The 25,574-nt window shown below is 35.5% G+C and overlaps 3 protein-coding genes and 1 long non-coding RNA gene across 7 annotated transcripts; 2 read left to right on the top strand and 2 right to left on the bottom strand.

Annotated features, from left to right (window-relative positions):
• Positions 1–4,670: 4,670 nt before the first annotated feature.
• On the bottom strand, positions 4,671–11,148 carry LOC130960915 (UPF0481 protein At3g47200-like). Of its 2 annotated transcripts, none has more exons than XM_057886442.1 (3): positions 9,372–11,148; positions 8,910–9,221; positions 4,671–4,693 (listed from the first exon to the last, which is right to left on the bottom strand). In XM_057886442.1, exon 1 carries the CDS (start codon positions 11,066–11,068, stop codon positions 9,638–9,640), a length of 1,431 nt encoding a protein of 476 aa, XP_057742425.1. In that variant the 5' UTR covers positions 11,069–11,148; the 3' UTR covers positions 4,671–4,693; positions 8,910–9,221; positions 9,372–9,637. The 2 variants fall into 2 exon arrangements, with proteins under 2 accessions (XP_057742425.1, XP_057742424.1); XM_057886441.1 differs by lacking the exon at positions 4,671–4,693 and adding an exon at positions 7,499–7,686.
• A 638-nt stretch (positions 11,149–11,786) lies between these two features.
• LOC130960916 (3-ketoacyl-CoA synthase 4-like) lies at positions 11,787–14,240 on the top strand. 2 transcript variants are annotated; one of them, XM_057886444.1, is made up of 2 exons: positions 11,787–13,150; positions 13,920–14,240. In XM_057886444.1, exon 1 carries the CDS (start codon positions 12,214–12,216, stop codon positions 13,024–13,026), a length of 813 nt encoding a protein of 270 aa, XP_057742427.1. In that variant the 5' UTR covers positions 11,787–12,213; the 3' UTR covers positions 13,027–13,150; positions 13,920–14,240. The 2 variants fall into 2 exon arrangements, with proteins under 2 accessions (XP_057742427.1, XP_057742426.1); XM_057886443.1 differs by having other exon boundaries at positions 11,788–13,163; positions 13,920–14,238.
• A 1,010-nt stretch (positions 14,241–15,250) lies between these two features.
• Positions 15,251–18,853, bottom strand: LOC130963296 (uncharacterized). The gene is made up of 4 exons (XM_057889427.1): positions 18,797–18,853; positions 18,008–18,391; positions 15,786–16,180; positions 15,251–15,620 (listed from the first exon to the last, which is right to left on the bottom strand). The coding sequence occupies exons 1-4, from the start codon at positions 18,851–18,853 to the stop codon at positions 15,602–15,604; spliced, it is 855 nt and encodes a 284-aa protein (XP_057745410.1). The 3' UTR covers positions 15,251–15,601.
• Positions 18,854–21,310: 2,457 nt separating this feature from the next.
• On the top strand, positions 21,311–24,300 carry LOC130960532 (uncharacterized). 2 transcript variants are annotated; one of them, XR_009079145.1, is made up of 6 exons: positions 21,313–21,690; positions 21,914–22,148; positions 22,758–23,146; positions 23,269–23,350; positions 23,431–23,515; positions 23,629–24,300. It is a non-coding gene; the product is annotated as an uncharacterized LOC130960532 (long non-coding RNA). The 2 variants fall into 2 exon arrangements; XR_009079144.1 differs by having other exon boundaries at positions 21,311–21,690; positions 21,914–23,146.
• The last annotated feature ends 1,274 nt before the right edge of the window (positions 24,301–25,574 follow it).

Below are 25,574 nucleotides of genomic sequence, written 5' to 3'. Positions count from 1 at the left end.
TTTGCTGTTTAATGATTTTTGAGTTTAAATTTCTAGTTTACAGACATTGATGCACTGAAGACAAATTTCTCTTATAATGATAGACTTTTGTGTAAATATTTTTGTTCTATTTTGTGTTTTTTAATTTGATTAATTCTTGGTTGTTTTAATCTATTAAAGCAACTTACGTAGTGGAATAACGTAATAGAAATTAAAATAATGATTATATATGAAAATTTGGATTTAACCAACAAAAAAAACCATAAAATGACATTTGGCAGCGGTTAAAAATCCGCTGCTATATTAGAACAACTGATTTTTGAAAGATGGTATTTTGCAGCGGTTTTAATAACCGCTGCCATCTCCAAGTATACTAGTTTAATGTTTAGCCGCAAAAACATATCGCAACAAAATACCATCTAGCAGCGGTTATTTCAACGGTTACTATTAACCGCTGCTAAATGTTTAGCCACACGCTATCTTCTAGTGAATTAACAACCGCTGCTATCTGCCGGTTTTCTTTTAGTGATTCCCTAACCGTCACTACTTTAACAAGAAATTCTAACCACAGCTTCAAATATAATCTTTTTGTTTGTACTCCTCCATAATTCAGTTCTAGATGGGTTCTACTTCTACTCGCTTAACATCACATAGCTCGATAAAATTTTTAAAGTGGTCTCTCTGATTTACATCTTTTATCATATAATTTTCTCAAATTCAAAATTATCTATACTAGTCTTCGAGATTCAGTTCTAAGCACCATATTAGTCTCTAGACCCTTTTGTAGTCATCAAGAGTGACGCCGTATTAGCTATCCCAAAATCATTACTGTGTTTGGGCTTGAAGTCATGCCATTGGACCATTGATGAAGTCCTCAATTGATAAAGGAGGTTCTAATGCCCTATGCTCCTACAACAGTGACCATTTTATGCATTCAGATGGCAACATTTTGACTTTATGCATTGTGGAACGTCAACAATCCGACAAGGTATGCAGTAGAAATTGTTTTTGCATGTGGTTGTTTATTTTTAATACAAATCGGATATTTGTTCATAAAATAAATGGATTATTCTATTATATTTTATCCGTATAATAAGGCAAATGATAATAATTTTCAGTTCAACCAAATATTTTATAACAATAAATTGGTCATATATATGTGTGTGTAAAGAACATAAACATCTTTATTGAAACGAATAATCTCAATTTAACTTTACTTTGATAAAATCAAGTGAAATATTTCATATGATAATGGTGAAATGGGCTTCTATAGACTAAATTATCTCATTTCATTTTTAGAAAAAAATTATTCATATATGCGTAATACTTTTTTTGGAACTGTGTTGTTAGTGTAATTTGAGAGTCATAATAATTCCGATGAAAGATTAAAAGTAATAATAATATTTTTTAAAAAAACAATTATACATGTAAAATAAACAAAAAATTTGATTTTATGTTAACATTTAGGAGTTTCAATAATAAAAAATTCAGGATGGTTATTTCTTGTTGGATGATTTAATACAATTAGATGTCTCTTGTTGTGTGTTTGTCTGATTTTTTGGTTATTCACTCGTTATTTATTTTTCTGATAGTTATTTTATGGTATGATATCTCATTTGGTTCCTTTGTTTGGCTTTGTCTTTTTGTGTTCAATTGCAGGTCGTAAAGTTACGGACATTATTGAGTCAGAAAGTGATGAAATAGAATTTGGTTCTTCTGTTTGGCTTTGTCTTTTTGTCTTTTTACTCATTTTTTTGCGCATTAAATGGAGTTGTTTACACACTAATATCTTTTTAAACTATATAATTCTATAATATGATATATATTTAAATTTTAATAATTAAAATATTTAGGTTTCAATCTTTAACTTGTTAGCCTTAAAAGTTTGACACAAGGCAAAAATATACGTATGAAACATGCTTAGCCGAACACTCTAATAGTCTAACTATTAATAGCTAGTTAAATTCACTAGGTATGCTGGATATTTAATTCGCTAGGCGTGTGGATGATTATTTTTATTTTTAAGAGAATGATTATTTGATTAAAATATGCTGGATGTTCGAGTTATTTTAATGGTTGGAAACTAATTAAAAATTTTTTGAGTTATTAAGGAGTACTTCACCTTTTGAATTGTGACTGGAAAAATTTAGTCATTTCTTTTTTGCGAATGGAGTTGTTAAACTAAATGATTTTATAATATGATATATATTAAAATTTTACTAATTAAAATATTTAGGGTTCAATCTTTAACTTGTTAGCCCTAAAAGTTTGGGACAAGGCAAAAATATACGTATGAAACACTCTTAGCCAAACGCTTTAATAGTCTAATTATTAATAGCTAGTTAAATTTACTAGGCATGTTGGATATTTAATTCATAGGCATGCAGATAGTTATTTCTACTCTTAAGTGAATGGTTATTTTATTGGATTGGATATATCTCAAATTTTTCTAATTTTGAAACAATAGAATCATACAAGTTAAAAAAAATGAAGCATAAGAACCCACAAGCATCAAGTTATAACCCAGGTCCACATTGCATTGTTGAAGAATTGAATCACTAAGCTTTGGACCTGAATCACAATGGGAGTTGAAGATTAATTGCGGAAGATTTGATTTGATTTTGTTTTAATGAAGTTTGAATTTGAATTTTAGGTTTTGTTTTAGGTTAAGTATAAAAGGCTCCCGAAAAACTTTGACGGGGACCTTTGGGCCATTTTTCATACATTGTCTTTGATTTTGAACCTTAGCATGAGTCACTAATCTCTTTGGTTAAGGTTAGGAGTTCTGTTAATTCTAATGGACTAATGTTATAGTCTTTCTACTTTTGACTAATGCATTGATGTTTTCTCAAGAAAGAGTTTTCGTTCTTCATCACAAGGGTTTGAATCTATTGGGAAATAGTTCTAATCTAAACTGAATTCTAATTATCATATTCAAAAATTTGGTTTTTGAAATTAAGCTTGAAAACTCCTTTTCATAATTCTTTAAGTTTTGAAACTAGACTTGATAAGTGACATCGAATCAACTAGGGTTAACTCTTGTGAATTGTGTAGTTTCTAAATCAGTGAATGTAGTTCACCTCTTTTCATAATCAATTAATCAAGGAATTGGTGGTTTATTAAGTTAAGAGAAATTGAATTATCAAGGGATTGAGATTTGATTACTAATGATTTACCATAGATATATCTTGCATGATTAAAGTAGAGAATGAAAAGCATTCTTCCTGAAGTTTAACATCTCTGAAACATTAACTCTTTTAATCATATTACTCTCCCAACCATTTACTATTTGTCTTATTTTATTCACTGCTTTTATGCTAAGGAATTCTAAAATCCTAAATTCTGATTACCTGACTAGATTAATCAATTGACCATTGCTTGTTTAGTCTGTTAATCTTTGTGGGAATGATAACCCACTCCTGCAGTATTACTTGATACGATTCGATACACTTGCCAATAGTAGTTTGTGAAAATCTGCATCATACATGTCAAAGTCCCTATGTCGAATGCAACTAATGTTAGATAAAAGAAAGAGTTTATGTTTTTAAAGGAACTGGAATCATAGCATATGCAAAACAAGCACAAACAACAGATTTTATCACAAACAACTTGCCTGTCAAAATCATATCCTGTAAGTTGCACCAGTACTATTAATAGTGTAATTGGATTAGGGTCTTTGGGGTTTGATGGCCTTTTAGGAGTTTTTTCATGATTGACATTGACCTCATCATCCCCTAGATTCTCATCTTGTGGGTTCCCTGTATATTGAAACAGTCGACACATTCTCTTGGCAATTGACTACTCATTATCCTCGTTATTAGAGTTGGGAACTACTGTATGTGTCTCGTTACGCTGTGAGGCAGCTTTCTCGAAAAGTGATTTTTTATTGTCTCTGCATGATTAACATTTGACAACACACATCTTTCTTCTCGTAGTTGTCCTACTTTTCTGTGTTGATGTAAATATTCAACGTGGCATAAAAAAAAAACCAAAATGTTTAGAAATGAACATACAAAAAAATAGCAGAAGATGATTTTGTATAAACTTCGTTGCTAATATTTAATGTGTCATTTATAAATAATATTTGATTACTTATATGCAATAAAACCTTGTTTTCGGTATATATATAAAAAAATAGATACAATAATTAAAAGAAAATAGTAGGAAATTGATGGGAATGATCTAGTTATATATATATATATATATATATATATTAATTATATATATATATTATATATATATAACTTTATTAAAGTAAAATATATACACGTGTGAATACAACCTACCAATGCATGGTATTTTATATAGCTTCTAAATCAAGTAGGTAAAGGATTTCGGATTTGTATTTACTAGAAAGTATATCATGATTTAGTTTATAAGCACGATTATTTTGGTTGTGCATTTAGTATTAATTAACTTTTTATTTAATAAATTAATTAAGATATATATTTAATTTGAATAAAAAAAACAACCATTATAATTAGGAAATAAACATCCATTTGAATTATGTTCAATTAACATCCAGCTATATTATGAAGACAAATTATGGTATAAAGAACAGAACATATACACACAATAAAATATACTCACCTTAGTTATAGTTGTCTGTTTTTCCGATTGGAGTGCACGTCCTTGTCCTGATGGCGGTTGTTCTGTCGTTTTAATGGGCTGCTTTTTTATGGATTTCTCTTTGGGCTCTTTAGCGTCGGTGCTTCTCCATTCGAATACATTCAGAAAATCAGAGAATAACCATGCAATTGTTCACATAAGAATACTAAAATTGTAAACATACAAAATATCCAATTCATACCAAAATACAAGATCACTTCTATAATTAGAAAAACCTATACCAAACTAGCAAATGATGTACTCAATTAAAGTTGGCATCTTTGTCTTACTTAAAAGAGAATCAATGTAGCTTACTCAAATTCCAATAGGAACTTACCATCGGAAGTGATGAAGTTTTTTGCGCCCTCTCTGAGCGCGCTTCTTTAGTGTGTGATTTTGTTGTTGTCTTACTTGCTCCCCCCCCCTAGGTTTTTCACCATTTTTCACTTTGCTTGTGATGGGTCCCTGATGTTTAATGATCCAAAGTATCAATTAGTAATCATCCAAGTTGGATATGAGAAAAAACGTTCGGATTATAAAAAACATCATATTCATGTGGAAGCAAGCTATCATAGTACAGTATAAAAAAGAATTCGTCTAGGGTAGTACCTTGGAAATAACATTAGTTGCCTTCTTTTCAAGTTTAGCAATAGTCCATGTGGCGACCCATGGTTCCGGTTCTTGATAATTATCAAGCGGACCATGCTTCAACCGCTGGAAGTACAATACCTAGAGAAAAGAAGTTCACAACTTTTGATTTGCAACATAAATAAATGGTATGCCGGATTGATGCGTGAGCATCTTTCTTATCTTTTCCTAGTGAATTTGCATCTAATTTGTTGAGTTTAATAAAGAATTAATTATCTTTTAGCCAATATGGATGCTACTTTGAGTCTTTTGCAATTTTATTTATTTTAGGTAGCATTCGGCTGGATTTGATGGAGTTTCTACAGCACAAGAACAAAAGGAGATGGCAGCGAGGAGCGACGCGTACGCATGACTGACGTGTACGCATGATTTGGAGCTTTCCATGGTGACGCGTGCGCGTGACTGACGCGTACGCGTGATTTGAAGAATTGCACAGCGACGCGTGCGCGTGACCGACGCATCCGCGTGACTTGCGAAAAAGACCATCAACGCGTACGCGTGACATGCGCCACGTGCAGAAAACGCAGAAAACGCTGGGGGTGATTTCTGGGCCCCATTTTAGCACCCAAGTTAGGCGCGGATCCTGTGAAGCCAAGTGGGTCCCCACGTTACAAGACACGGAGTAGTTAGTTAATTCTAATTTAAATTCAAAATTTGATTTTAAAATAGGAAAAGATATTATCTTAATTTTAGATATTAGATTTTAAATTAATTAGGATTAGTTATAAAAAGGGGAGACTTCTCTTCTATTGAGATTCCATTAGGGGGATTCCATTAGAAAATTCTATACAAATTTACATTCCACATGCCATGAGCAACTAAACCTCCACTGTTAAGGTTAGGAGCTCTGTCTATTATATGGATTGATTCATTTGCTCTTTTTAATTTAATTTATGTTTTGATTTATATTTCAATAATTGTTTTCGTTCTTTATTTTATGAATTTGGGTGGAACGGAAGTATGACCCTCTTTCTATTTGAGTTCTTGTAAAACTTGGAAAAACTCTTTACTTGAACAATAGCTTGAAAACATATTATCCTGAATTTCTTATTGTTTGTATTTAACGGGATACGTGACATATAATCCCTTTATTTTTGGATAATTAGGATTCTTGTGGCATATAAACTAGAATTTGATCATCACCTTCTTATTGGATTTAATTGACCAAGGAATTGGCAGTTAATGAATTTTAGAGGATACTAGGAAGGTCTAAGAAATTAGGGTCGAGTTACATATAGTTTGCCATGAATTAAATCATACATGATTAAAAATAGTTGATAAGAAAAGTCAATCCGGAAAATAGACAACTCCGAAGCCTTAACTGTTTTCTCCATATTTTATTCCCAACTTATTTATTTGTCTATCCTTTTGATATTCTGAGTTCGAACTTTAACCTTTTGAATATCTCAAAACCCTTTTCTGCTTGCCTAACTAAGCCAATCAATCAATCATTGTTGCTTGATCCATCAATACTCGTGGGATCGACCCTTACTCACGTAAGGTATTACTTGGTACGACCCAGTGCACTTGCCGGTTAGTTTGTGGGTTATAAAACACCGCATCACAGATATACTAGTAGTTTAAAAATGTAACATACCAATAGGGCGAACATGTAGCCTCCATAGGTTTCGTGCTTTTTAGTTTTATATTTTCGGAGCGTCGCTTCCAACCACTTGAAAGTCTTCAACAGTTAATTGAACCTACTTAGGTCCGAGACATCTAAGATAGGGGGTATGTGCCACGGCGATATTTTTTGTTGACTTGTTGGGCACAGGAATATCTTTAGCACTACTAGGATGAAGTGCCGTCTGAACTCCATCTTGTCTACTTCAGTTTCTATAAAGCAGCTGTAGACGAAATCGTGCAGTTTGATGGTCGTTCTTTTTTGGAATTGTGTTTTGATTGCCACATGGGCAGCATTCTTTTTGTCGAATGTGGGGAAGTCGTCGCTTGCATTTTTGAAACATTAAAGTACATACAATTACCGAATACTGAAATCAAACGACTTGACACAACAAAGGATGCTTAATATGGAAGACAAACTCACCAGCAAAAGAAATCCCTAAAACCCGCCCAATCAATTTGGCATTAACGCGAATGTTATCGACATATACTCTCAATATGCTTGTTCCTACATCGCAGTCCCTTGCTAGCTGAACCATGATGCCCTGTTTTACAGGCTAGCACTGGATTTGCTTTAGGAATCTGAATCCAATATCTTCGATCTCCTTCGGCTTCAATTCGGCATTATTTTTTTTTCCAAGTGGCTAATCATACCGTTCATATAGCAAGGTGAACAACGCATCTCTACTAGTTTCTACCAAAATAGGAGGTAGCTGTGAGAAACAAGTACATTCATGTTGAAGTCGAAGCCAACAACAGTAAACTGCGTATTACATTTTTTCCATTTGGCTATTCTATTCAGTAGCACAAATCAGGTGCGTTTACGATCTGTTAAGGACCAATAAAAGGTTAGGTTTCACACCATCCGAACTTTACAAGCTGATTCGAGAACAAGCATCCAATTATAATAAAATAACCATGCATTTTAATTAGAAAACTATAATGAATGCATACTACTAAAGCTAAGTTAATTATGTCATGTCACTGACAATTAAACAAAGTCTAAACTAACTGTTTAGATTAAATCCACACTCAAGTTAAAATGAACATCTGCATATAAGGAAAAATAAACATCCCTGCATATTACCTGAGTTCTAAATTCACAGAAAATTTTAATTCAACAATGCCAAATTGAGCTGTATCTTTTTTTTATAAAAAAAATCCCAAACCAAAGTGAGAAACTAATAGAATCGTGAAAAATAGAAACCAAGCAATTCATCAACATTGACTCGTCTTTTTTTTTTTCATTTGAACCCAATTATTCAACCATTTAAAATGGTTTCCAAGAAGACAAAAACTCCACTAATTCAATCAATTAAAGTACATCTCATTCAAAATATCACAATAATTGAATATCTGTGCATACTACTTGAGTTCTAGATTGACAAGAAATATCAATTCAACAAATGTCAAGCTGAGTTGTACTCTTTTTCTTTAAAAAAAAAACTCCGAAACCAAAATGAGAAACATGTACAATTGAGAAAAATAGAAACCAAGCAGATTATCAACATTGACCCCTTTTTTTCCGTTTGAACCCAATTATCCAATCATTTAAAATGGTTTACAACAAAACGTAAAATCAACTATTTCAACCGATCAAAATACATCTCTTTCAAACCACTATAACTAGCGTCTGAACCCCAGTACATAGTAGAAACATATACTACATTCTTATTATTATACCAAATTTAATTAGCTTGATTTAAGCACAATCAAAATAAGTTTCAATCAATTATTTAATTAACTCGCACATACGAAATCAAGCAAAAGATTAATTACGTAAACAAAACAAACACCTGTATATATTACCTGAATCTTAGATTAACTAATCCAAAATGCGAAACATATAGTAATGAAAAAAAAAGCAAATCAGCAACAGTCACATGTTTTTTTTTTCAGTTGAGTTCAATTATTCAAAAATAAAAAATAGTCTCTATGATGAAAAACATTCCAATAATTCAACCAAATCACAAAAAGATATAACTATTTCTTGGAGCCTAATATATTGCATAAAGATTCATTTAAGAAATAAAACCTTAACTATCACTAACCTTCTTGTAGTAAAAAATGATGTTGCTGAAGTTGGCGGTGACAGCAGTGTACAACGTCTTTTGAATTGTAGCTTGCTTGGTTCTACTGCTACTGCTCGGTCTGTTCTACCTGTAGAAGGCGGCCGTGCAGCTTGAACAAGAGTGCGGCAGTGTAGGTGAGAGAAAGGAGATGAGGGAGAAGATCTCGACAACGATGAGTGTTGATGGTGAGGGAGTGGGCGACGCCGATAATGGGGCTGGTGAGAGAAGAAGCGTTGATAGCATGACACTGAGGATAAGTGATGAGGGATGGAGTAGCGCCAATAAGTGTGGCTGGTGAGGGAAGGAGTGGCGCCAATCGGAGATTTGGGAGAATAGAGGTGCGACAATAACAGTAGGGTAAAAAGGGATGGTTAAAAGTTGAAATGTGAAAATAGAATTTTTGGTAGGGTAATTGGAAATGGAGATTTGTTTTTCTTTTACCTTTGATGTGTCGGAATTGTAGTCTATTGTTCACGTCATTCACAATCTCCGTTGTCTACCTAGCAAAATTATTACTTCACCTACTAAAAAAACAATAAAAATGTGAAAATATTAATTGGCCAACAAAAACTTTCATGGATTCAAAGTTTAAACTATCAAACTTGAAAGCACATAGAGGCTTCCATTATGGTTATCAAACTAGGAAAAGAAAAAAAAAATAAATGGTGCATAAATTCCAATGTAAAAATAGAGAGATTCCTAGTTGACTAGCCACTAGAACGAGCTGAATAATATGTCTGCATGATGGTAAGAACAAGCAGAACAATAGCTGCCACAACTCCTATGAATTTCCACACTGTAGGGATATGATCACGGATCAAAGCATCATACCAATTCCACACATAGTACATAAGAATTTCAAAAACCTTCCTGCACCTGTGCCAACTCCTTATACCCAATCCACGAAACGCGTTCCTGGATTCCGCCTCATACTGGTTCAAGCACTCACAAATTCCGCCATAACCTGGATCCATGTGTTCAGAACCCTTGCAGATTTTCCGAAACATACTTAGCAATTCTTCTTTTTTCTTCTTGCTATCGTTCACTATCACTCCCTTCTTCTCAAGCAGTTCAATGTCGTGCTTGCAACATATCAAACCTTTGAAGAAAAAAGCATACGAAGTGTACTTCCTTTTCACCCAAATCCTGCTCTGCTCCCAAGCAACCAAATTCCTCCACCTCACTTCCGTCGTTTCCTTGATACGAAGAGCCGGAATTTCCAGCACCTTATCTTTTTCGTTAAATCTTATGTCGAAGTCAAAAATATCTTCAAACAGATCCGGAACTTTACCGTTGCCTTTGCTATTTGCGGCGGTTCGAATGGTTATTCCGGAAGCCCGGAGCCTAGTAGCGCACCGCTTTAGCTCTTGAGACGCTTTTACCCCTCTCTTCTTCTCTAACTGGTCACGTTCTTCAACCGTGGCCAGATGAATGAGGTGGAGTATGTGAGCGGCACCTGAAGAGATTCTTACCGGAGTGTAACCGAAAGCACCGAACACGATGTTGGCAACGCGGTGGTCATCTTTGACTTCAATGTCTTCATCAGGGAAGACATTGTAGTACAACTTCTTGAGAACGATCAAGGGTATTTGGTTCTCGAGCATCACGATGTCGTTGAGTACAGATCTTACCTTCTCCTCTGTTTCAAAGAGAGGATCACCCAAATAGCTATCATCATCATCATCATCATCATTGCTGTTCTTCTTCGACATGTAATAACCAAGTCTTATGAGAAGCTCCAACAAGAAGCAACCGTCGACAATCATTATCCTGGAGAGCTCATGGGAATCCATCTCTGTGTCGCCGCTGTAGCAGGCAGTAATCGCTTTGTCCATACTGATCATGTCAACGGCGCAATCCCGAAGCCTGAGTTCTGATGTTCTTGTATCCGTTCCAGTTTCTCTTCTTTCAAGAAAGTCGCGCATGTAGCGCAGTTTTGCTTCTTCCATTAGGAGAAGCTGGCGTGTTGCTCCCTTGTGCCAGGGTCCTAAGGACACCAGCTTTGGCTTGTAAGCGTCCTCGTTGGGGGCTCGAAGCATTGGTGGAATCTTTGAAATGCTGCATGAATGGACTTCTTCATGGTCCAGAGCACCCAGCATCACTTCCACCGGAATCATCCAACTGAAGTCTGATCGCATCTTCAACAATACGATCTCGGATGAATCTTGATATTATGACTAGATCTTCAACACAAAATCTAAACACAAATTAAAAGGAAACGAAAATTGTAACACGAAATAGTAAGGAAGGGAACAACAATTTTTTGTGTCTAATATATAGCCAATACAAGAAAAAGCAAAGAAATTAACTAATTAATATATATATATATTTGTGAACTGTGAAGGACATAAAAGTAAAATCGTTAATTAGATATTAGTTACAAAAATCTAATCACCTAGACTTTTTTGTTATGGACAATGTTACATGAACAACAAAAGTTTTTTTTTTTTTGGAATATTTGATCAACTAAAAATATATTATTTTTTACACTTCTTTTTTTAAGCAAACATATGATTATTAATTATATGTAACCAAAAAATTATTAACTGAATACCTAACTCTGCTCGGTATGTAAATTATTTTGGTGATTGCTACGGTACGATGATAAATTCATACATACCGATACGTTTAAAATGTGGACAAATAATAATAAGACAAGTGGAATTTATTTTCCACGTTAGCATTTAATTTTTTCTTTTTTAAATATATAATATATCACAACTTTTACTAAAACACCTTTTTAATTAAATAAAAATAAAAAATAAATTTTATTTAATTTTAATGAAAAGACTTAAACATCCTTTCTTTATTTAATTAGACAAAAATACCCTTTGAATACCCCTATCTTAACAGCTTCTCCCCTAAACCCTAGCTTCTCCACCACCGCCGCAAGGACTGCCGCCGACCGTCGCTCTCAGGCACTACCATCGTCGTCTGGTCGTCCGTGATTCTTCTTCCTTCAAGAATCGCAGCTTCTTCTTCGTCGACCTCGGCGCGTCAGTTCCTGGTATTCATCTGCACCATCGCGCTCCTGCCGCCGTCCGTCGGGCGCTCATTCACCATCGTCTTCGTCTGGTCGTCGCAGATTCTTCCAACCCACCACCGTCTTCTGAGTTGTGTTCGTCGCCTGGCCTCTATCTCCGTCACGATTCTGCCCCCTCTTCTCAGACTGCTCAGTAGAAAAACCCATCTCCATTCCAGTTTCCTTCCTTCGAGTTCAGAGAGCAGAAGCTCAACCAAGAACAAAACCTTAGACTTCGACGGTCAATATGTACCCGAAGCCATGCATCATATCCCTCCAACTCCTTCCATGGCTGCTGCAAGAGAAGAAGCTGAGAATGTTATGTTTGGTGCTTTGGATAATCTCTTTGCTAATAGAAAGATTAAGCCTAAGGATATTGGTGTTCTTGTTGTGAATTGCAGTTTGTTTAACCCAACTCCTTCACTTTCTGCAATGATTGTGAACAAGTACAAGCTTAGGGGTAACATTAGAAGCTTCAATTTGGGTGGTATGGGTTGTAGTGCAGGAGTTATAGCCATTGATTTTGCTAAGGACATGCTTCAAGTTCATAGGAACACTTATGATGTTGCTGTTAGCACTGAGAACATTACTCAGAATTGGTACTTTGGGAACAAGAAATCTATGCTGATCCCAAATTGTTTGTTCCGTGTTGGTGGTTCTGCTGTTTTGTTGTCCAACAAAGGCTCTGTTAAGAGAAGAGCAAAGTACAAGCTTGTTCATGTTGTGAGGACTCATAAGGGTGCTGATGATAAAGCTTTCAGGTGTGTGTATCAAAAACAAGATGATGATGGCAAAACTGGTGTTTCTCTCTCAAAGGATCTTATGGCTATTGCTGGTGGGGCTTTGAAGATTAACATCACAACTTTGGGGCCTCTTGTTCTTCCAATAAGTGAACAGCTTCTGTTCTTTGCTACTTTGGTTGTTAAGAAGCTTCTGAATGCAAAAGTGAAGCCTTATATACCTGATTTCAAGCTTGCATTTGATCATTTCTGCATTCATGCTGATGGGAGAGCTGTGATTGATGAGCTTGAGAAGAATCTCCAGCTTCTGCCTATGCATGTTGAGAAAGAATGAGGAAGGGAAATAGGGTGTGGCAGATTGCATTTGGAAGTGGATTTAAGTGTAACAGGGCAGTGTGGCAGGCACTTAGGCATGTCAAGGCTTCACCCAAGTCTCCTTGAAAAGATTGCATTCATAGGTATCCAGTGCAGGTTGTTACATAGCTTTAATTTCTGCTACTCTCTCTGGTACACATAGCATAAGCCAATAATCAATCCTATTCAAGGAGATGATAGATAATGTCTCAGCTGTTCAATCATCACTTTAGAAGCCTATTTTTGTTGTTATTTTTAATTATTCTAATGCTTCTGTTTTAGTTACTTAATTCTTAAATTAATATTTATGTATTTGTCACTGAATCCTTTATTTCACTTGGTTGCATAAAGACTAATGCTAGATTTATATCAGCAATATAATGACTTTTGCTTTGCCTTGCTATCATGTATGAGATGCTACTAAGTTTGGTTAATCACTGTAGTCATCAAACATTTTGCTAAGTTAGGCATCGATTTCCCTTCTAGTAATTTTTTGTGTTGTGCCAACTGGAAGAAAACCTGTCTCTGTTCCTGAGGTAACAAGTTCTGGGATATCTTCTTGTGCTGAAATTAATTTTTGTTTCCTTCTGGACTATGCTTATGCTTAGAAACAAACTTTGTTCTGCCCTTCCAGTTTTTTTATGTTTTGTTTGTGTTTTTTTTAAAGAAAAAGAGCAGCAGCTTTGTTTTTGGTATGCTTGGAAACCAAAATTTATAGTGTGCCAGTAACTTTGTTTTTGTAAGAAATTGCATCTTCCCAGAATCCTATAAGCTGTTGAAAATGGTTGGACTATTTTAATTATAGTGCAGGAATTTTTTGTTATAACTAGTGATGTAAGTTTATCCCATTTTTGCTTTGTTAATTGCCTGTAGCTTCTGGAGAGTAAGATACAGGAGGCGAGATCAAAGGAGGATACTCTGAAAGCAAGAGCTCAATCTGCACAGTTTGTCCAAACCATTTTCTGATTGACTCGCATTTTATTACAGTCTATTCCTAATCCCTTTTAATCCTGGTTTTTTATTTATGTAATAAATGTAACTCTCTGATTTTGTTCTAGAACAATTCATTTTTCCATTAAATTTCTTGTCATTTGTTGAAAGAAAGTGAGAGAAGTTTTGTGGTCAAATATTAACTGTAAGAATAGTTAGATCTCTTACGAAGAATTCTAGTGTTGGAAAGTTATGGCATTAGCATTTTTTTATTCTTCAGCTATGTTTTGTTACTATTATTTTCATATAAAACACTGAATATTTAGCATCAATGGCCTTGTTACAACGTTTCTACTCATTGATAAAGCTTACATAGACTTCACTTATGCAATTTATAAATTTCATTGTGGATATTAATGTACAAGGAATCAAATCAAGGAATGTTACAAGCAATTGTTAAGTTGTAATCATGATTGCATCCTCTGAAAATGAAGTATATACATGAAAGAAGAAAGAAAACAACAATAGAGTGGTGCAACATGCACATTTCAAAGTATATCAAGAGCATGTACCTGAAGGCAGTGTTGAGTTTAATTCTTTATATATACAAGTAAGACAGTGAATGGTAGATTACAGGCTTCATTTTGTTAGCATATCAACCGTTGAACAGAAAAATTATGATCTTATTGCAATTACTTGCAAGTGAAATTACTATATTAATCTGACTCACAACAATGACACCATTTTGCTTCCCATATAGTCATCAATTTTGTTAGCATATCAACCGTTGACTCCCTAACATTAACTCTAGTGTTGGATAACAAATGAATTTATATTCTAAGATAGGAACAGAGACAATGGGTTAAACAAATCAAAAATCAATTACAAGTGGGAGGGGAAAAATGGTGGCTTGTTTCTATCCAAAACAAGCAACAAAAAATATGCATTATCTACCATGGCATTCATCCTCCTTTTGGCTCTCCATATCTCTCTATCTGTCTACCAAATTACTCTCATAACCACTGAATGAAAAACAACCCAATCCCCTTTAAAAAGTGACAAAGTTCAAGGGATATGAATGCAACTTTGACATTAGAAATATACAATATGCACCTTCCAAGAATGATCACCCACCGTTACAACTTTAAAAGGGGTTTCTAATGGCTCTCCATACATCTCATTGAATAATGATCACCCACCGTTCATTGACATGATCAATCCAAAAACAGCCACAACATACTATTAAAAAAAAAGGGACATACTAGGTAGTAAAATGAAAAAATAAATACAATCATTGGATTCCTCCCAATTTAAAACACATATATGCTACTAGTTCACAATCATTGAACCACATAGTTTTAGCACTATGTAACAGATATTATTAACTAAAAGATGTTCTGCCCCTTAAACTTTAATAATAAAGAATAATATATTAGATTATTGTGTTCCTGAACTAGTTCTCACGTAAAGAATAATCACCTAAAAGATAGAAAAAAAAAAAAAAGGAAATGTCATAACATGCTTCCACTCTAGATAGATATGCCTAAAGGCCTTAAAAAATAGCAATAGCCTTCTTCTTCTTCTTCTCATATCTGATTGGTTCTCATGAGACTGATCTTGCTTGACTATGGTATCCTTCCAGCCCTGTTCAAGCAAACAAAAAATAAGCAGGCTTCCTGGATCTATTACTCTATGAGATCTGTTTATATATAATTGCAAAGGAGATGGTAATTGAGATCTAGTAAAAGCAAATGGAACGACAAATTCGTAGTTAATGGACTATAATTATTCCTGAGTCCAGTGACAAACCTTCCATGCTTTTGCAGCAGAGATCGACGAACGGACTGAGTGGGATGAGCAGTTAGGACCAAATCTACAGTTTGCTTCTTCAAAGCATCAAACACTTCCTGTGGGGACTTTTTCAGTTCAGTCACAAGCCTCTTGAAGGTTTCTTCAATGTCAGATTCAGTGATGGCAGAGTTCTCATCAGCAAAATCGCCCTTCTTTAATAGCTTAATCCTTCTTCGGTAGGCAATTTGAACTTCTTCTGCCAAGTTAGCCAAATTAAGCATGTGGGAAAATGATTTGGCAATGACAATAGAATCCCCAGCATCAAGACCAGTTAGCATATTCCCAAGTTCCTCCAACTTCTCAGTCTTATGCTTCCTTTCATACTCAGCTGAAAGCTCATAACAATCTTGATCCTATTAAGCATCAAATTGTTTAAACTATAAGGCACAACAGGAAAATAACAAAGAAAGAAAAAATTACAGAACAAAGCGGAAGATTGGGTTCCTCTTTTTGAGTCAGTGCCAATCCTTAGTATGTAACATGTTTGAGAGTACTTGTGCATATTAAACTTCTCCCCTCTTTTCTAGAGTCAATAGATCAAAACAAGGTTCTGAGAACCGGACCGGTCATCGAACCGTTCTAATCGTTGGTTCACAGGTTCATTGGTCCAACCAATGGTTCAACCAGAAAAACCGTTTTAAAATAAAATAATAAATAAATTATAAATAAATATCCTAAAATATAATTATAGTATAATATAAATCTTAAAATATCTTCGAAATTTAAAACACTACATAAAATATCATCAACCTAATCCATATGATCTTATCAAAATACAAACTCAAAAATTAAATAGTAAAAAAACATATCTAAATATTAAATCCTAACATCATGATTTATCAATCATCAAAATCCACAAGAACTTGTTGCAAATTTGCTTCAGTGGATTAGGATTAGGATTAGCAGTATCATTCGAAATTAATAAAAGTTTTATTAATCTCTATTTGATTAATACTATTATCTATAACTGAAATTAATAAAAGTTTTATTAATTAAAACAAAATTAAAGACCAGCCACAGCACAATGAAAAATCAAAAAATTATCAACATGACCATATCTAAATTCTGCCACCAACATTCAGCAACAAACAAAGCCAGCAAAACCAGCAATAATTAGGAGCCAGCGACTACAAATCAAAGCAAAACCAGCAACTACAAAACAAAGAAGTATCCATAACCAGATACGAAATTAAAGACTAGCCATAGCACATTGAAAAATCAAAAAATTATCAACATGAGCATATCTAAATTCTGCCACCAACATTCAGCAACAAACAAAGAAATAAAAACAGCAGGACATTCAGCAGCAAAAACACCATTACCAACAGCATTCAGCATTCAGCATTCAGCAACAAAAATGATCATTCAACAACAAACAGGGCATTCAACAACAAAAGTTAGCATTCAACAACAAAGTGTGATCTTATCAAAATACAGTCTCAAAAGTTAAATAGTAAAAAGAAATATCTAAATATTAAAAACCAACATGAAGATTTATCAATCATCAAAATCCATAAATTAGAACCTTGTGACTGACTATTATTCGAACTAGGTGGATTAGGATTAGCAGAATCATTTGAATTAGGAGGATTGGCAGACGAATTATTACTCAAACAGGCATTGTAAGCAACTGCTTCTTGATTAATACTTTCATCTATAACTAAATTCAATAAATCATAATCCAAATTAAAAACAGCAACAGAACGGCTAGAAATCCAATAATCATCCATAAGACCGTAGAACAGAATCAGTAACAAATCCATTACTCAATTTCAGAATCAGTAACAAAAAGCACATATTAGAACAGAATCAGTAACATCAGAAATCAATCACTAACTTCAGAGTTCAGATTCACAAATTCCTAATTTCAGAAATTGCATATTTGAGTAATTTGAAATTTCAGAGTTCAGACCACTAACCTTGGTTAAAGCATTTCATCAAACATGTTGAGTGCGGTAAAATTAAAATGAAATAAGAGAATCCAAAGCTTAATTTCAATGTGATAGAGAAGAGAACAAAACTATTGTAACTTTAATTTAATCTATGAAAAAATCCAAACCACTACCAAATCAAATAATTACTTATTGTAGTAGAAATTAGAAGTTGCAGAGTTTGAAGATGAGTATTGGTGTTGTCTGTTGTGTGAGTGTATTGTCTGGTGGCTGGTTTAGGGAACTCACGGCGGGGACAACAGAGAGCAGTTCGACGAGTGGAGCACGCGGGTTGGTCGCAGAGTTTGAAGCAGAGCAACGTGGCTTCCAGACGAACGCGAACTCGAACGGTGAACAACGAGTGAACGCGAACGGTGAACGCCGAGCGAACGCGAACGACGAAGAACGCGAACGAAGACGCGAACGTGAACGGCAAACAAACAGCGACGGAAGCGTGGCTGAGCAGACAAAGACGACGGACGCCGAGCTCGAGGAAGCAACCGCGCTCGGTGACAGCGAACAGGGGTTGAAGACTTGGAGCACGAGGGAAGCTAGATGACGGATGGCGAACTTTGAGTGCGACGGACGGCAGCAGTATGCCCCTCCTTGTGGCGGTGGTGTAGGCTTACAGTGCTAGGGTTTTGTGGTTAGGTTTGTGATTTCTCTCACTGAAAGAAAGAAAGGGAGAACGGGAGAAAGAAACGAAGGAGCTTCCCTTTTTGTGTAAACCGGACGGGTTCCGGTTCGGTCTGACCGGCCGGTTCTCGTCCGGTTCAACAGTTTTTAGCCGATTTTCTAATTGTCGGTTTTATATGCTGACCGGACCGTTAATACTGTCGGTTCGCGGTTAAACCGGTTTGACCGGCCGGTCCGGTCCGATTTCAGAACATTGGATCAAAATATTACCAAGAAAGAAAAAAAGCCATACAGATTTTGTGCATCATATCAAAGTGGACCTAAATTTATTTACTTAAGAGTTTGCATTTACTTATGGCTCTAAAACAAAGTGGATATTCTATTAGCATGCCTACCCTAAACCAGAAAAACATCGAGCACAATAAATGGAGAATTGAATGGCCATCTGTAAGTTCTCATATCACGAACATTCGCATGAATCCTCTACGGTTACATAACTTAGTGATCTCACCAATTTTTTTTTTATTTTTTTGCAGTGGATCCCGATTTTATTTAAGCCTCCTGCATACATGGATTTGGATGACTTAGATATTAAAATGGCAATCTATGTGTTTGCACCAAATAAAAGAAGGTTAAATATCTCATTATCTATCTACTAAAAATTTGAAAAATAGTTCAATATTAATGTGATTCGTATTTGTAGTGATGAGGTATTGGCGACAACAAACAAATTTAGCGGAACTCGTGACAATTTCAAGTCATTAATTCCCAAGCAGTGGGTACATGGGGATGTAAGTGCATAATTAAACTGCTATGTCTAGCATACTTTAATTTCTAATATATTTATTTTATCACATAGGTGTTGGATTTGGTTGCTACTATGCTAACCATGCAGGAAAAAGAAATGGGATGTCAAACAAACTGGTATTTGCCAGCTGTATTTTCGGTACGTAATGTCTTTTTCAGGCTTGTTACCGTTTTTATTTATTTTATCTTATTACTTAATTGGTGTCACTGATTTAGCCCCTAACTATTAAATTCAGCAATTCATACTGCAATGTGATACCAAAATTGAAGTTCTGTTGAAATATTATCAAAAAGAATTTATGAAAAAAGTTGATGAAGGTCTAAAAAAAGTATATGATTTATTGTATTTTAATTTTTTATTATTTAATGGCATTTATCTTTATGAATTGATCTATACCTTTTTTTTAAAAAAAAAATTGTATCTAGTAATATTCTAATACGTGAAAGTTGGTACTAGATTTTTTTACCTGTCAACGAGAACAACAGACATTGGTATTTGGTTGTTTTTGATTTGTGCAATCATCAAATAATTCTGCTAGACTCCCTACCGATTGCTACAAATAAAGAGCAGAAGAGATCGAGTATAGTAAAGCTGGTAAATTAACTTTTCCTATTTTCACTTTTATGACTTTTTTTTTTAGGTTTCAAATACCGTCCTTTATTTAATTTTTTTTCCTATATAAATAGGCAAAATATCTGGAAGATATGCTCAAGTATGACTCGTTCTATAAATACAACACTCCGTTCAGGCCAAGGATACTTGATTTTGCATTTGTGGATATGCTAGAAACAGGAGAACAAGCTTCTGGCTCGTAAGGAATATCTGTATTTGTGTTTTTTTTTTTTCAAATTTTTATCTGCATAAGCTAACCGCGTCTTATTTAACACAGTAATGATTGTAAAGTATGGGTGACAACCTGGATGACAAACTACAGGAAGACGTATAGTTATACAATAAATGTAATTTTCTTTTGCTTAAAAAAATAGTACTTCAATTGCTAATGTGTATGGTTTTGTTGGTAACCTAAAATATTTATATTTTTCAGGTTAACCATGGTACAAGGATGCGACTTGCGTTGGATTTGATTCTAAGGTCCCACAACTTGATGCTGCGCAATGTCATTGAATCTGCTACCAGGAATTACAATAAGTATAAACAAAAGGAGTCAAACAAAAATTAATTAATCGTAATTGTCATGTAGTCATGTTAAGATTATATTAACTACTAAGACTTGTTAGTTTCATCTCTTTTACTTAAAAAATTATTATGCACTATATTTTTTATGGACTCTTGTTGAGAATTAATGTTTCTGTCTTTCGTTCGATTTTAGTTGAATTTACGTGAAATTTAATTTTTACTCTAGCATTTTGATTCCTTGAACCACTTCTATGTTGTAAGCTTAATTGAAAATTTGATACTAAAATATATTAAGCATTTTAAATAAAAACAGCATGAGAGAATAGTTATAATCTATCTTTTGAAAATCGGTTCGGACCAGCCGGTTAAACCATGAACCGCTACAAAAAACAACTCGGACAAATGTTAAAACCCCAAATTTCAAAAACCACAATTGAACCATTGAACCGGCCAAGAACTGGTCGGTCAAACCGAACCGTCACTTGGCCGGATTCTTGGAATAAGGGAAAAATGCAAAGTTCTGAAAACGGTTCGAATTGACTGGTCAAACTGGTCAATTCGTGAATCGAGGGAAAAAAGCGGTTCGGACCAAGATTCTGAAAACCCGTTCGAACCGGTCAATCGAACTGTGAACCGGTACAAAAACAAATCGGTCATATATCAAAACCGAAAGATTCAGAAACCGTTGTTAGACTGTCGAACCGGTCGTGAATCGGTCGGTCGAACCGAACCGAGACCCGACCGATTTTCTAAAATTTGCTCAAAACGGTGCCGTTGGTTAGAGGAACCCTAACCAGTAAGAGTGTTCAAAACCGACTCGGACCGAACTAAATCGATCAACTGAACCGAAAAAACCGAAAATCAAAAACCGGTTCTGATAATAAAAACCCGAACCGAACCGGTCAAGTAAAAAACCAAAAAAAAACCAAACCCCCCCCCCCCCCCCCCAAACCCCCCTCCCCCAAAATGAACGAAACCTAAACCTAACCCAGTAACCCCCATTCGGCCATTCCCCCAAGCCCCAATCCCAAACGAACCCTAGCCCCTCTCTCCCTACTCCCTAGGTCTCACAGCCTCGCTCTCTGCAACTCCCATCGCCGGTGAGAGACCTCCTCCCACCACCTCGCAGCCACCGCCACCTTCCTCCCAGCGCAGCCATTCCACTGCTCCGACCCAGGACCTCCTCGCGGACAGAGCAGCCCAGCACTGCAGCACACAACCAGCGCCCAGCGCCCAGCAGGTTGGCACCACGCTTGCAAGTCGCACCCACCACCACCCTCGGTCCCTCGCAACTCGCAAATCGCACCTAGCAGGCCAGGACCACCCAGGACCACTCGATAGCCTATTGCAAGTAAAGAACACGATTTGCTATTATATATAAAGTTCTTCTATTCTTTCTTATTAGCATGTTTTCCAATGCCATATACTTTGGTTCTAACTTGGCATAATGTGATTATTGAAATGTTAGACCAACGTAGTTCTGATTATTGCTTTTCTGTTCTCTCGCGAACATAAGGGAACTATATGCTTTTCTGATTATTGCTTTTTCTGTTCTCTGAATGAAAACACTGAAGAACGCAGAGAAGACAGAAGAGAACTCGAACGCAGCTTGGAGGAAGCACCGAAGCAGCCATCTCTCGTCGCCGTTCCTCAACGCCCAGCCACCGTCGCTGGCCTCGCCTTCTGCCTCCGTCGTGCAGCCACTGTCTCGACGGTGCCACTTCTGTTCCATCGCGTCGGCCCTTCGGTCGTGCCCTGTTCCTTTCTTGCTACTGATCTGCTCTGCTCTGTTCTGGCATTTAGTTCTAGGTGTTATTTTTTTTAAACTATAATTGTTGAATAATTCTTGTTACTTGTTAGTTAATTCTACAATGAAGTGGCTTGCCAATGAGTTTTGGAAATGTGTTGCCTCTCAATTCTTCTGAATCTCACTTGGTTCTATAATGTTAGTACTTTTTGCGTGTACAACTTGCAATTCACTACTTTCTTGTCTGATTAAATTTTGGGTGACTATTTTTCGTAACAATTTAGTCAAATATATCAAATCAATCTATCGATTTTCACTTATCAGATAGAAACTTGAGAATCATTCTTATTTAAGTTGCATATGTGATTTCACTTGTGCATTACTGCCCCTTGGTGAGTGTGTATTTATTGCTATGAACTAGTGGTCTATTAGTAAAATTGATCCATCAATATGATGTAGTTTGATTCAGTTGCCAAATAATTTGACATCAACTTAATTCACTTCTCTTTCTTGTCTTATTGGCTCAAATATTAATATTTCTGGTCGTATTTCATAGCAAAGTAAAAAGCTCCTATTGTTCAGGTTTTGCTCTTTGGATTAATTGATTGACCAAAACATAGATGATGTACACCTATCCAAACAATCTTAGTATTGATGCTATTTGGATGTAGGATGATATATCCAATCAATCAACATCTTGGAGGCAACTTGAATTAATGCTGTTTAACTGTGGTTAATCTTGTCTAATTTGAAATTCATTCGATGCAATCAATTTACATTTCAAATGTAGATGGCATTGATATATGTAAGGCCAACTGCCAAAGGTACATTTAATTAATAATTGAATGACCTTTATATCATATCCGTCACACTCTCTTAGACTTTATAAATGGCAGCGAACGGGAGTAGTGTTTCCAAAGCGTTCTTTAGATGCGTCTCCAATATTTACTCCACCTCCTACCCATCAAGCTTCAGGAAGTATGCATGCTGGATATGGGATGCCAAGCGGTTCTTCAAAAACACTTGACAAAACAATGGCAACAGAGATAGAAACTTTGAGGTGAAATTTCAATTTTTTCACTATGTTGCCAACCGCTGGTGCTGACCTCTGTCACCAGACTTGTGTAAACTAAAATATCTCTCCTTTTTCCTTGTCTTCTTTTTTTTTTTTATAATTCATAGTTTGTCAAGCTTGGAATCCATGCGCCATGTTATGGACCTGTTGAGTGACATGCTTCAAGCTGTGAATCCTAGTGACTGTACGGTACGTTGGATGATATCTTGGTCTGGCTGAATTATCTCAGGCCACAGTAAGCTAAATTTATTTTGTTTTATGCTTAGCAGGCTGTAAAAGACGAAGTAATTGTTGATCTTGTTGATCGCTGTCGCACCAACCAGAAAAATTGATGCAGATGCTAACAACAACTGGGTTAGTTCCTATAGACTGGTTATAACATGTCACACAGACCCCAACACCTGTCGACTGCTTTATGAACTCTGCATGTCCACAAGATGCGTGGAATAATCCTAGTTTTCTTTCAGGGATGAGGAGCTTCTTGGACGAGGCCTTGAACTAAATGATAGTATTCAGAGTTTGCTTCCAAAACATGATGCAATTGCTACAGGGAATCCCCTTCCAATTCAACGTGCAGGTTCCAGCACTCCACCAGGTGAAGTTCTGCCAGATGAAGCTAACTCAAATTTCAATCAAACTGATGTGCGGAGCCCCAGCCATCAGACTGACATGAAGAGCCCCAGCCGCAGTCCCGTAGAGTCTATTTCAATGATTGTACTCTGAACACTCCACAAGCTCTAAGGTTCAATCACAAAAAGGGGCTGCAAGGGAACAAAAATAAATCAAAACAATGATGATGGACAAGTTAATCTGTTACTTTGAAAATTTTTTACATTCTCGGATCAATGTATCTGAATATAACTAGGATCTGGATATGGTGATAGAAGGATGTATCAAATTTTCACTGCGAGATTAAGGGGAACAAAAGAAGTATTTAGTTGAAGACCTAGAATGTACTTACCATGTCAACACTAACAGGCTTGCCATCTTCTGCAAGGATTTCGACTATAGTTCCTGATTGATCAGCCTGTATATACACACACAAGACACAAATTTGTAGTTCAAGATGGAAAGAAAATCTGAAGAACTGTGAAGTGAAGATAATGCTACAACTTATGCATCTCCCATTGCTTTTTAAATTTGCATCCCATAGTTACTAACCAAGAAAATCAAGTTGGTTTACTGGTTCACTATGCAATTTTTTATTGCATAGTTCATTTGATGGAAATGTCAGCCATAATGCTTCCTTAAATAATTCAACAAGTTTTTGCACTTTGCTTTGCTATAACCACCAGCATAAAAGAAGTGAAGTATACCTATTTTATACATAAGAACTCATAAAACACAAGAAAAAACCCCACCTTAAGCAGGACAAAAATTATAGCTATTATCGGGATACTTTTTCTTTTAATATGTCAGGACCTCGTTGTAACGAATTTTATATACATACGCGAAGAACCAGTAACCTCACAGAAAGACAAAAAGCAAAATAAAACACATGCATAAACCCGAAAATGCAACACTCCGTTCAAAGTACTCTGAATCAAGCAATTACTAAAAGTCCTATAAAGAAAAGTTTATAGAGAAACTATTTGCATATTATGATACATGGATGAGTACTATAGGAGTGAGATTCAATAGGACATGAGGAGCAAATACTACCAAAAATGAAAAAGAAAAAAGACGCTAAAGTGCAGAAGATCAACCCACATACTCCCCCTTTCCTCATTTATGTTGACATCATCTTCTTTCCGAAAAGCATATTTTTCATGGGAAAAGGCACCACTTTAATCATATTTTAAAGTCGATAGAGAGGAATGAAGACCGCTTAGCAAATTGAGAACCTTAAATCTCAACCTTCAACATGCACCGCATAAACAAGTCAAGCGATATACTATTCATGGTGCGATTTGAGTATTAGAAAGCAACTTGCAAGTAGTTTTCCAAGGCACTCACTTCAGAGAATTAATCAATAATTAGTAACCATTGACTAGAGAAAACAGCCCAAATCCCTCATTGCTACATACAACATCTGTTTCAGAACACAGCATATTACATAAACTAACATTAATCATACTTTGACAGGAAGATTTTCAAGCAATTATAGGTACCTTTAAGAGTAATTTCCTCCTGTGAAGCAATATGGCCTCTGGAATTAACAGAAATCAAGAAAATGTGCAAAATGTCAATAAAATTCTATCAACATGAAACTGGTAAAATTAATAATATCTTACCCGCCGGCATCTTCAGGTATGTCTAGATCAAAAGCATCCAGCTCAAATCTGTCTGGTATAATAACAGAATCCGCATTGTTTCCACAGATGCTTTGTCTTTTGTTTTGATCAGGAACTTATTGATTCTAACAAGCATCCCATTGCAGTCATCTAACAAATATTCAGGCTTCTTTCAAAAG

The sequence above is a fragment of the Arachis stenosperma genome, chromosome 2 (genome assembly GCF_014773155.1).
Source record: "Arachis stenosperma cultivar V10309 chromosome 2, arast.V10309.gnm1.PFL2, whole genome shotgun sequence".
Lineage (NCBI taxonomy): Eukaryota > Viridiplantae > Streptophyta > Magnoliopsida > Fabales > Fabaceae > Arachis > Arachis stenosperma.
This window is presented reverse-complemented; position numbering and strand designations above follow the sequence as displayed.

Coding starts and splice junctions, on each gene's coding strand:
- LOC130963296 (XM_057889427.1), bottom strand. CDS start 18,853: ATGAGAACTTACAGATGGCCATTCAATTCTCCATTTATTGTGCTCGAT. Junction 18,392..18,796: donor TTGTGCTCGATGTTTTTCTG/GTTTAGGGTAGG, acceptor ACAAAACCCTAG/CACTGTAAGCCTACACCACC. Junction 16,181..18,007: donor TGCTCTCTGTTGTCCCCGCC/GTGAGTTCCCTA, acceptor GATGCTTAATAG/GATCAAGATTGTTATGAGCT.
- LOC130960916 (XM_057886444.1), top strand. CDS start 12,214: ATGCATCATATCCCTCCAACTCCTTCCATGGCTGCTGCAAGAGAAGAA.
- LOC130960915 (XM_057886442.1), bottom strand. CDS start 11,068: ATGCGATCAGACTTCAGTTGGATGATTCCGGTGGAAGTGATGCTGGGT.